Source organism: Oncorhynchus mykiss, chromosome 7 (assembly GCF_013265735.2).
Source record: "Oncorhynchus mykiss isolate Arlee chromosome 7, USDA_OmykA_1.1, whole genome shotgun sequence".
Taxonomy (NCBI): Eukaryota; Metazoa; Chordata; class Actinopteri; order Salmoniformes; family Salmonidae; genus Oncorhynchus; species Oncorhynchus mykiss.
Window position 1 is genome coordinate 70,692,324 of NC_048571.1, and position 12,924 is coordinate 70,705,247.

Consider the following 12,924-nt stretch of genomic DNA (forward strand, 5'->3'; position numbering starts at 1 on the left):
TACCAGCAGGTAAAAGGCTAGTAACGTCCTCCGGGAGATCAGACAATAGGTTGATAACAGGAAATCCGATAGGCTAAAATACAGGCAGGCAAAAGGCGTCGCTAGTTTTTCCCTGCCTCACTATCATACACGGGAAGATTAAATTACGGGAAAAACAGAGCTCCGAATACAAGTATGTCACAAAACAAACAATACCTCACAATGATGGGATGCAAAGAACTGAACTTCAGGGGATCTATGTGTTTGAGAGTGTGAGCTGGAAAGTGGGCTGGAAAGTGAGCTGCATTCAGGGGACCTACATGTTTGAGAATGTAAGTTGGAAGCAGACGTTACAGGGGATGAATACTTTTGCAAGGCACTGTACATATTAAAAATGTGGACTTTTTATATTTTATTGCAATGGTCATAAACTGTACAGCAAAAGCAGAGAAAAAGTTGGAGAAGAATGGCATCATTGGCGTGCGGCTGAACGTTTTTCTTCGTGATTTCACAGCCGAGGCCTTGCAAGGAATCCTGTCAACGACTGTTCCGCCCTAACAGGCCCCTGAACCTGTGTAGGGATGTATTTTGGATTGGACTGTTACTGGAGGAGTGGGATTGGTTTTGTTTGTTGATATTTTTGTATAATGTTTGATGTTGTTTTTTTCTCCTTTTCCGGCAATGGATTTTTAATTTTATCGCTCAATAGCCCGTCCAGTTGGTGGGGGTAATGCATTAAACCCGTTAAACTCCACCAAAGAAGAAGAAGAATTGTTTTACCCCGCTTGGCTGCTCTGAGCTACCTACCAGAGGGCAGAGGCGCAGGCGAGGAAGATGGAGGATGACAAGAAAAAACAAAGAAGAAAGAAGAGGTTCAAACCCAAACAGACATCTTCGAAATACAACCCGAGTACTTTCTCCTTTGTGTCAAGAACAGGAGAGAAAATTACATGTTACGCTCCTTATAACCCTGAGCTGTCGACGGACAATGAATTTGAAATTGAAAGCAACAGAAGTGAAGAGGAAGAACCCGCGTCGTCAGGTGAGGTGAAGGCTTCCGAGCCTCACCCCAAGAATCAGGAAAATGCCAGAGATTAAGTTATCCTGTGAGAGCTTCTGATCCGAACCCACTGCAGTGTTTCAGGTGACACGTTTATGGTCATATTGGAGCAGTATGCAGGAGGGAGATTTTGAGGTGTGTAAAATGTGAAGGAGGGCATGGGACTAAGTGTGTAGTTTTGGTGGAAAAAGTGGAGTGTTTCAATTGTGAGGGAGGTCATGTTGCTGGGGATCAGAAATGACCTGTGCACGTGTTACATACAGTGCCTTGCAAAAGTATTCGGCCCCCTGGAACTTTGCGACCTTTTGCCACATTTCAGGCTTCCAACATAAAGATATAAAAAAAAATTGTGAAGAATCAACAACAAGTGGGACACAATCATGAAGTGGAACGACATTTATTGGATATTTCAAACTTTTTTAACAAATCAAAAACTGAAAAATTGGGCGTGCAAAATTATTCAGCCCCTTTACTTTCAGTGCAGCAAACTCTCTCCAGAAGTTCAGTGAGGATCTCTGAATGATCCAATGTTGACCTAAATGACTAATGATGATAAATACAATCCACCTGTGTGTAATCAAGTCTCCGTATAAATGCACCTACACTGTGATAGTCTCAGAGGTCCGTTAAAAGCGCAGAGAGCATCATGAAGAACAAGGAACACACCAGGCAGGTCCGAGATACTGTTGTGAAGAAGTTTAAAGCCGGATTTGGATACAAAAAGATTTCCCAAGCTTTAAACATCCCAAGGAGCACTGTGCAAGCGATAATATTGAAATGGAAGGAGTATCAGACCACTGCAAATCTACCAAGACCTGGCCGTCCCTCTAAACTTTCAGCTCATACAAGGAGAAGACTGATCAGAGATGCAGCCAAGAGGCCCATGATCACTCTGGATGAACTGCAGAGATCTACAGCTGAGGTGGGAGACTCTGTCCATAGGACAACAATCAGTCGTATATTGCACAAATCTGGCCTTTATGGAAGAGTGGCAAGAAGAAAGCCATTTCTTAAAGATATCCATAAAAAGTGTTGTTTAAAGTTTGCCACAAGCCACCTGGGAGACACACCAAACATGTGGAAGAAGGTGCTCTGGTCAGATGAAACCAAAATTGAACTTTTTGGCAACAATGCAAAACGTTATGTTTGGCGTAAAAGCATCACAGCTCATCACCCTGAACACACCATCCCCACTGTCAAACATGGTGGTGGCAGCATCATGGTTTGGGCCTGCTTTTCTTCAGCAGGGACAGGGAAGATGGTTAAAATTGATGGGAAGATGGATGGAGCCAAATACAGGACCATTCTGGAAGAAAACCTGATGGAGTCTGCAAAAGACCTGAGACTGGGACGGAGATTTGTCTTCCAACAAGACAATGATCCAAAACATAAAGCAAAATCTACAATGGAATGGTTCAAAAATAAACATATCCAGGTGTTAGAATGGCCAAGTCAAAGTCAAGACCTGAATCCAATCGAGAATCTGTGGAAAGAACTGAAAACTGCTGTTCACAAATGCTCTCCATCCAACCTCACTGAGCTCGAGCTGTTTTGCAAGGAGGAATGGGAAACAATTTCAGTCTCTCGATGTGCAAAACTGATAGAGACATACCCCAAGCGACTTACAGCTGTAATCGCAGCAAAAGGTGGCGCTACAAAGTATTAACTTAAGGGGGCTGAATAATTGTGCACGCCCAATTTTTCAGTTTTTGATTTGTGAAAAAAGTTTGAAATATCCAATAAATGTCGTTCCACTTCATGATTGTGTCCCACTTGTTGTTGATTCTTCACAAAAAAATACAGTTTTATATCTTTATGTTTGAAGCCTGAAATGTGGCAAAAGGTCGCAAAGTTCAAGGGGGCCGAATACTTTCGCAAGGCACTGTAGTTAAATAAAAAAATGTTTTAAAGAAAGTGAGACAAGTTGAAGTTTCCAGGGTGAGAGCAGTGCAGAAAGTGTCCTATGCTGAGGCAGTGAGGAAAGTAGAGGATGATGGGCAAAGGGTGAGGGAGCCTGAGAGGATCCCTGTGAGTAGTAGACCAGTACAGTGACTCCAACAGTTTGTGCTTTAGTAAGGTTGGCTTCTTGTTCTTTATTGCTATTGTCATTAATTGTATAGCACAGATGGAATGGAAATCCCAGAAGATTGAATTGGTAGTAGGTGACGGCCTGGTGTAGGATATGTTAGTGCCACAGAGAACCATAAGAACCATCATCCAGGCAAGAAGCATGCTCCAAGAAGCTGATAAACTCACCACAGAAAGTATCAATGTTTTCAGTCGCAATTTTGCATTTACAGTACCAGTTAAATGTTTGGACAAACCTACTCATTCCTGGGTTTTTCTTAATTTTTCAAGACATCAAAACTATGAAATAACACATTTGGAATCATGTAGTAACCAAAAAAAGTGTTAAACAAATCAAAATATATTTTATATTTGAGATTCTTCAAAGTTAACTGACTGATATATATGATCTCATAGAACAAAGTGTATAAGATCTCCTAAAAGTCTGTGTTATCCTCAGACCTTATATTCTGCGTTTATTCCAAAACCCTATTCTTTCCCCATTCATTTTTCCCAAAGGAATGGCTGAACGAACCAGAGGTACATCCTTTCAGTTTTTTTAGGACAACAAGCTGGAGAGCTCTATAGCCCCTGAGTGACCCTCAGGGAGTTTCAGGGGGATTCTTATGGAAAAAATGGACCCACTGCAGGGTGTCTCCGTATGTGTGTCTATGATGTGATAGACGCGTTAGACATGCGACTCGAGAAGCAGCATTGCATTTGTGGAAACCAAGACTGTTTTCAGGACAGCCCTTTTTGTAGCTAGATATTTTTTATAAGTTGCGTCAGGGACCATTTAAGCCTTAACCTAATTTTCCTAACCTGCCACGTTAATTATCTTTGCCAAAATAATCCATTCACCTGATAGGTGTGGCATATCAATAATCCTTTTAAACAGCATGATCATTACACCCTGGGGACTATAAAAGGCCCTTCTAAAATGTGCAGTTTTGTCACATAACACAATGCCACAGATGTCTAAATGTTTGAGGGAGTGTGCAATTGGCAAGCTGACTGCAGGAATGTCCACCAGAGCTGTTGCCAGAGAATGTAATGTTAATTTCTCTACCATAAGCCACCTCCAACATTGTTTTAGAGAATTTGGCAGTGCGTACAACCAGCCTCACAACCGCAGACCTCGTGCAACCACGCCAGCCCAGGACCTCCACATCCAGCTTCTTCACCTGCGGGATTGTCTGAGACCAGCCACCCGGACAGCTGAGGAAACTGTGGGTGTGCACAACCGAAGAATGTCTCCCCAAACTGTCAGAAATCGTCTCAGGGAGAAATACGCTCTTCACGGATGAATCCCGGTTTCAATTATGTCAATGTTGTTAACAGAGTGCCCCATGATGGCAGTGGGGTTATGGTATTGGCAGGCATAAGCTATGGACAATGAACACAATTTCATTTTATCGATGGCACGTTGAATGCACAGAGATAACTTGACAATATCCTGAGGCCCTTTACTATTCATCCACCGCCATCACTTCAGCACGATAATGCACAGGCTCATAACGCAAGGATCTGTACGCAATTCCTGGAAGCTGAAAATGTCACAGTTCTTCCATGGCCTGCCTACTCACCAGACATGACACAGATTGAGCATGTTTGGGATGCTCTGGATCGATGTGTATGACAGGGTGTTCCAGTTCCTGCAACTTCGCACAGCCATTGACGAGGAGTGGGACAACATTCCACAGGCCACAATCAACAGCCTGATAAACTCTATGCGAAGGAGATGCGTTGCATTGCTTGAGGAAAATGGTGGTTACACTAGATACCGGCTGGTTTTCTGATCCACGCCCCTACCTTTTTTTTTACATATCTGTGACCAACAGATGGATATCTGTATTCCCAGTCATAATAAATTAATAGATTAGGGCCCAAGGAATTTATTTCAATTGACTGGTTTCCTTATATGAGTAACTCAGTAAAATTGTTGAAATTGTTACATGTTGAGTTTATATTTTTGTTCAGCGTAACTGTTGATGATTTTCAGGTCAGGTCAGCTTGACTCTAAATGTATTTTATTAAGAAGTTGAAATCTAAAGGTAAAAGAATTTCAGACATGGAGTGCCAGTGTGGCCAAGAAGAAGCTGTAGGGAACCAGACACAAACACACCCTCATATTCCTTTTGGTTGATTTTCTAAAAGACATGTTTTATTGTTGACTCTTGTTGGTTAACAGTCACATACACAGCAAATATAGTAGTTCATAGTATAGTAGCATTCATAATGATAGTGTGGTTTTAGAAAGGAGAAACAGCTAGAGATGTCCTCAGGTTTGTACTCTTAACAACACTGAGGCAGACTCTATCGCAATGTCAATGACATCAGCATGTTTGCAAATGCTAGTGTCAACATCCTTTTGTATATACGCATATTACCCATTGACAGAGAAGTATATTAATATGCAGAAAATGAGATAAATAAATAATTAAAGAATGAGGTTAAATTGAGAACTCTTGGTTTATATTTTTGTATTTACTCCCACACACACAAATCAAATCTTTTGTCACATGCTTCGTAAACAACAGGTTGAGACTAACAGCGAAATGCTTACTTACGGCCTACCCAACAATGCAGAGAAAAAAAAGAGAAATCATTTAAAAAGTAATAACACGTAAAAGTTAAATACACAACGGGTAGCTTGGCCAATGCATGGGGTACCAGTACCAAGTCGATGTGCAGGGGTACGAACTAATTGAGGTAGATACTGTATGTACTTATAACTATGAATAAATGTGACTAGGCAACTAGATAACATTAGCAGCAGCGTGTGACGAGTCAAAAAAAGTTTGTGCAAGAAGGGTCCATGCAGATTGCTAAATAGTATATTTGCTTAACTACTTACTTGTCTTATAGGTCATCATTGTAAATAATAATTTGTTCTTAACTGACTTGTCTAGTTAAAGGTTAAATAAAATAACTTATGGCTTGGGGGTAGAAGCTGTTCGGGGTCCTGTCAAGTCAACCAACCCGAGGGCATCTTAGCAGACTAAACTCCACAGTGAAGGAAGTTTTAAACACAACCAACGATTTGCTCCTTGCGGTTGCTCTAAGATGGCAACTCAGCACAAATGCGCATGTGCCTACTGAATTATTGCATCTCAACATGGAAAGTCAGTGGATGCATTTGATTCACTTTTGAGATTGACATCCATACTAAGGCAGGCAACTACAGAGGACAAAGGTGGGCGTTTCATAATTTAAATGTTAAGTATTGACCTTGGGCGAATCGTTGCTAGATAACACAAAGCCTGGTCTCGGCCCCAAGCCGTCGGTGAAGTTCATCATAAAACTCCCTTCACCGTGGAGTTTAGTCTGCTAAAGGCCCTTAGACTAGTAATACTTAAAACACATCACTGTCTGTGTAGGTCTATTGGCTGGGTTGAATTATTTCCAACAGTTTGGCCTGCTGTCTGTTAAGGCTCAAGCAGAGTAAGCCTGGAAGGTAGGATTGCTGAATCAAGACAGCCGCTCACTAACAAATGTGTAAGTTTACACAAACACCATCCTTGAAAGGTTTATTTGCAGAAAAAACTGCCAACACTTGCAGGGAGGAGGGTGGGTTTACTAAATAACTTCACACACATTCTCCCAGGACAGAACTGATAACAGGACAGTGTACATGCTGATAGGTCCTCCCTCTTCTGTGGATGGTGTAGGGCATGTCAAGACACGTGTGCCCTCAGTGACAAGCCAAACCAGCACTGAGGCACAGACAAGCCTGATCCTGAGAGAGAACGCATGATTGAGTGACAATGCACCATTCATATAAACCCTGCATATAGATAGATCAGATTGGTCCAATGCAAACATGGAGTCGGGATAGGAGCTCATAGGAGTTATGGGCAACAATTATCCAATCCTGTCAGATCTATTCATGGGTTTCCAAGAGTAGAGGCTGGGGGCATTTATGTAGAATATGGCATAAACAGAGTTCCGGTTTTCTCAAGTTACAACAGGAAGAGATTACTTAGAATGGGCTACCAGTGAAAGGATAAACTATAATGCAAGTTGAACAGACCACAGCAAGAGAGAATCTGAATTCATAAAGGTTTATTGTAATAAAATTGACAAACTGTACAAGTATCTAGATATGCACATCTTTTTTTAAATGTACATTAAATGCATACTGTGCTTCAAATAGCTTAAACTCTACATCTTTCCCCATCTAGAACAGTAAACAATGGTGAGCTGCTCAACAGCTCGGTAGGGAGAGAGTATACTACAGAGGGCTGAGAGCATCACGCTACCTGGCAGTGATAGACGTTAATATGACGCCAACCAACCACCTCACAGCTTATACACAAGGCAAACTACCCAGGGGAGAATAACAGGGAACACTTGTCAAAGTGACAGATTCACATAGGAAAAACATTCACAATAGTGATCAATATTAAAACCAACCACTTCTTGAACATGTTGAAAGTAAAGCTATTTTAGATTAAAAAGTCAAATCTTTCTCAGCTAGGATTCAAGAGGATTGAAATTAGTTGACTATTTGTTGAGAGATTTAGCCAAACTCCAGTTGCTCTGAATACTCTTGACTATTGCACAAAAGGAGCCAAGATATAAAGTTTGGCAGCCATATTCAACACAAAGGGATTTGGGAAGACATTGTCATGTTAAGGTAGTATAACCTGTTAGAGGCAGCTCTTTTTCCACTAGGATGTCAGACGTTGTCTCGATTTCAGGGCACAGGTAGGTTACAAACCAGCAGTACACAAACAAACATATTTTTTTTAAGTTAATCTTGGAAATGTATGGGTACCTGAACAAATACTTAACACTCCAGTTATGATTGCTTTAGTATACATTTGTGAGAAGTGGCAATGGTGTGAAGTATTATTACTATTGCACCATGAGATACTAACATCTGAATCCCAGAGTCATTTTGTTTACACTTTGAGTCCTGGCTTGATTGTAGTGTGTCAAGACCACAGGACAGAAGCACACTACATACTGAGTCTCCGCAGTGCAAAAAGAGCCTATGGGCTGGTAGTCAAACAATAAACAACAAAACTAACCCAACAGAAACACTACAACAAATACCCAGTGCTTTAAGAAAACTCAAATTTAAAAAGGGGTAAATGCTGCGAAATGTAAGTAGAAAAATAATCACTGTGGGTGGTCGACGGGCTTCACACTGACGCTGTTCACGTAGCCAGTCGAGGTAATGCCTGGTTCCGCACTAGCTCGAGACGGTCATCAGGTAGTTCTTCGGCGGGCTAGTGCGGCCACCGATCAGAAATTGATTCTTGCAGTTTTGTGTGGGGTCGGGGCTTGGTGCTGCTGCTGGCGCTGGGGCCGCTGCTTCATAGAGGACACATATGGAGCCATCCTCCCCGATGCGGTAAGAGACCTCAAAAGGGTCCACCCAGAGGGTTAGCTCCCGGGGCAGGAGGGCGAAGAGCTGATCGCTAGTAAGTCCGATCCGACCAGCAGCCCTGCCAATAATTGGGTCCATTTCATGGTTCATTCGGATGCAGCGGTAGCCCGAGCCCTTCTGTGGTCTGTCTGGGAACCAGTGGTTCTGGTAGTGCTCTGTGAAGAGAGAATTATCAGAATGAAGGCACGAAACTAGAAGAGTCAACTTGTTGCATTGAAAACAAAGCACCAGCTTTTTGGGCCTACTACAATCATCTCGAGATATGCTAAATTAGGCTAACGAGGAAGCTTGCTAACGATTTTGCTGACTTGCAAATGTATTTAAATTTTTTTTGTCGAATTACATGTTTGTTGTCTCCCCCCAGCATTAACTAATAAATATATTTTTTAAATACTTTTGCTGACTAACGTCGATCAGATTAGAAAAGTAGCTCGATTTGACTGTCTGTTGGAACAAAGCCAATACTAGCTGACGTTAGCTAGGCTACCGTTAGTCAACTAACTAGCCAAAACACTATGCAGCCATTTCGACAATAACTAGTTCGTAGCCAAACGTTTTTTTTTTTTTAATTACAGGAAAAGCCAACCAAATTACCTGATAATGACTGTTGAAGACAATCTCTGAAATCATGAAGTTGGTGTTCACTCAGGAAGCCTCTTGTTCTCAATAACCTGGAAACAAACGTCGCAGCGGCCGTTACTTCGGGGCCCATTTCACCTCTAGATGAGTATCCTTGGTTCATTTTGCCAGCAAAATTGTTATTTCGGCTCGTAGGAAATAAAATAACAGTTTGACAGTAATGCAGTGTGAAACCGAGGTAACGTTAGCTAGCTATAGCGGAAGTAGCTATACGAATCCTTCAGCAAAAATGAATCTTCAAGTCCGAAGCAGTGATATCAAAGCAACAAGTTGGCTCTAGCCAAAGTAACAATCAGCATTATTTATTAAAAATATTTGTTCGATTGGAAGTGGCGTTTGATGTTATTTTTCGCTCAAGTGCCACTTCCAAGTTGTCTGTGCTCGCACTACAGCTTGTGGCTTCTTTTTTATGAAGGGAGAGAATACGTGATGTCACTTAATTGCGAGTTTTGAGTGATTGGCATTTTAACCAATGAAATTCACAGAAAAACCACACACAGCGCTCCCCGTGCGATGTGATTGGTTCACATCGTGGAAAACCGAGGTGGGTGTAAAATGCAAATGAGGTTCCGTCCATCACCAAATATAGAAATTGACGTCTAACCCTGCTCTAAAGTATTCGTGACGACTGTGCAACAAAAAACACTAGCCACTTACCGTAAATTTCAAGCGAGAAAATGTGATTTTTTACTACATTAACAAGCGTATTCAACAACTATTGACATCGGCTCAAAGAGTTATTGTTTACAGATATAACATGTAGCCTACATAGGCGACGGCTATTTGGAAGAAAAACAGTTTTACCGGTTTAGCCAAACAAATGAACCTAGTATTGACAAAAATACTCGTCCCATTTTACATATTTAATTTAAAGCTAGAATCCTTAGTTGCTACATACATTAGACTTTAGACTTATACATTATTTTTACCAATTGATTCTTGAATAATATAACTTATAAATGCATCATGATTTTAGTTCAACTGTAGTTCCCCCTCAGAACCCAAAATATATTTTTTGTAAAAAAAAATTGTAAACAATGTAAATGTAAACAAACTGTATAGTTCCAAAACATGGTTACAACTATTACTTTGATATGGATAGTCAGTCCTTGCATCCATTGCTCTTTTGATGAATTTGAGATTTGGTCACATTTCTACAGGCCAATGCCAGATAACACAAGTATTCAGGCACAGTTGTGGGCCACCACATACTTCATGTTTTTCAGCTTTTGACCAAAACAGTGGTGGGGTAAATGCTTTATAATTGTTTCAATTAAGGCCTCCAGCTTTAATCAGTGCTACTACAATTGCATATGGGGAAATAAAAGTCTAGGCAGAATAAACTTTCTCGGCTGTGAGGAACAAAATGTTAAATCACAGTTCAGGTTTAACGTTCAGGTGTGTGTGTGTGTGTGTGTGTGTTGTGGTTCCTCTGGCGCTACTACAGGGACATCTAGTGGTTGTAAATTTAAATTATAGTTTGACATTTTAACCCCCTGTTCAAATCAATATTTCTTTGTCACATGCGCAGAATACAACTTGTGTAGACTTTACCGTGAAATGCTTGCTTAAGAGCCCTTCCCAACAGTAGTAATACGAGGAATAAAATACACGAGAATGGCGCTATATGAAGGGAGTACTAGATCAATGTGCAGAGGTACGAGGTATTTGAGGTAGATTTTTATTTATTAATATTGAACCTTTATTTAACTAGGCAAGTCAATTAAGAACAAATTCTTATTTACAATGACAGCCCCCCTGCCAAACCCTCCCCTAACCCGGATGACGCTGGGCATGGCCGCCCTATGGGACTCCTGAGCAAGGCCGGTTGTGATACAGCCCGGGATCATACCCGGATCTGTAGTGCCTTAGACCGCTGCGCCACTCGGGAGGCCAAAAAGATACTGTATGTACATTAAAGCAGGGTAAAGTGACTAGGCATCAGGATAAATAATAATACAAGTCAAATAAAGAACAGAGTAGCAGCAGCAAATTATGAGTGTAAAAGTGTTTGCGTGTAATGTGTATGTAGGCCTATGTGTGTGTGTTATATGTGTGCGTATAAAGTGTATGTGAATGGGTGTGGGTTTTGTGTGGGAGTGTCAATGTTGTGTGTGTAAGTGAGTGTGTATATGGTTTGTGCTTCGACATCTGGATTAAAGCACTTTGTGACATCTGCAGATGTAAAAAGGGCTTTATGAATACATTTAATTGATTGATATATATAGTCTAGTGAGTGTGTGTAGATTAATTTGCAAGATAGTCAGTTGCAGATAGTTCGGTTACCATTAATTGACTATTTAGCAGTCTGTCTATTTAGCAGTCTTGGGGGAAGAAGCTGTCTTGGAGCCTGTTGGTCCGAGAGACTCGATGCTCCGGTACCATTTGCCGGACGGTAGCAGAGTAAACAGACTATGGATTGGGTGGCTTTGCTCTGAGACAGCCTGATAAAGAGGTCCTGGATGGTAGGAAGCTCGGCCCCAGTGATGTACTGGGCTCTCCGCACCACCTTCTGTAGATCTTTGTCAAGGGATGGTGCATTTGCCATACCAAGCTGTGATGCAGCCAGTCAAGATGCTCTCGATGGTGCAGTTGTAGAACTTTTTTAGGATCCGAGGGCCCATGCCAAATCTTTTCAGCCTTCTGAGGAGGAAGAGGCGCTGCCGTGCCATCTTCATGACTGTGCGGACCATGTTAGGTCCTTAGTGATGTGGACACCAAGGAACTTGAAGCTCTCGACCCGCTCCACAACAGCCCCTTCGATGTGGATGGGGCCGTGCTCTCCTCTCTTTCTCCTATAGTCCGCAATCAACCTATTGGTCTTACTGACAGTGAGGGAGAAGTTGTTGTCCTGGCACCACACTGCTAAGTCTCTGACCTCCTCCCTGTAGACTGACTCATCGCCATCAGTGATTAGGCCACGCAGTCGTGGGTGAACAGGGAGTACAGGAGGGGACTAAGCACACACCCCTGAGGGGCCCCGATGTTGCGGGTCAGCGTTGCAGAGTTTTTACATTTTTTTAATTTAATTGTTATTATTAACCCCTCCACCACCCCCACTCTTCGGAGGAGAAATATCTTTTAGGTTTTTTTACAGCTTTTTTGCTACATACAGTGCCTTGCGAAAGTATTCGGCCCCCTTGAACTTTGCGACCTTTTGCCACATTTCAGGCTTCAAACATAAAGATATAAAACTGTATTTTTTTGTGAAGAATCAACAACAAGTGGGACACAATCATGAAGTGGAACGACATTTATTGGATATTTCAAACTTTTTTAACAAATCAAAAACTGAAAAATTGGGCGTGCAAAATTATTCAGCCCCCTTATTAAGTTAATACTTTGTAGCGCCACCTTTTGCTGTGATTACAGCTGTAAGTCGCTTGGGGTATGTCTCTATCAGTTTTGCACATTGAGAGACTGAAATTTTTTCCCATTCCTCCTTGCAAAACAGCTCGAGCTCAGTGAGGTTGGATGGAGAGCATTTGTGAACAGCAGTTTTCAGTTCTTTCCACAGATTCTCGATTGGATTCAGGTCTGGACTTTGACTTGGCCATTCTAACACCTGGATATGTTTATTTTTGAACCATTCCATTGTAGATTTTGCTTTATGTTTTGGATCATTGTCTTGTTGGAAGACAAATCTCCGTCCCAGTCTCAGGTCTTTTGCAGACTCCATCAGGTTTTCTTCCAGAATGGTCCTGTATTTGGCTCCATCCATCTTCCCATCAATTTTAACCATCTTCCCTGTCCCTGCTGAAGAAAAGCAGGCCCAAACCAT

The 12,924-nt window shown here is 41.7% G+C and overlaps 1 protein-coding gene across 1 annotated transcript; it reads right to left on the reverse strand.

Annotated features, from left to right (window-relative positions):
• Positions 1 to 7,156: 7,156 nt before the first annotated feature.
• On the reverse strand, positions 7,157 to 9,562 carry LOC110528374 (protein BTG2). The gene is made up of 2 exons (XM_021610395.2): positions 9,099 to 9,562; positions 7,157 to 8,659 (listed from the first exon to the last, which is right to left on the reverse strand). Exons 1-2 carry the CDS (start codon positions 9,244 to 9,246, stop codon positions 8,307 to 8,309), a joined length of 501 nt encoding a protein of 166 aa, XP_021466070.1. The 5' UTR covers positions 9,247 to 9,562; the 3' UTR covers positions 7,157 to 8,306.
• Between the last annotated feature and the right edge of the window lie 3,362 nt (positions 9,563 to 12,924).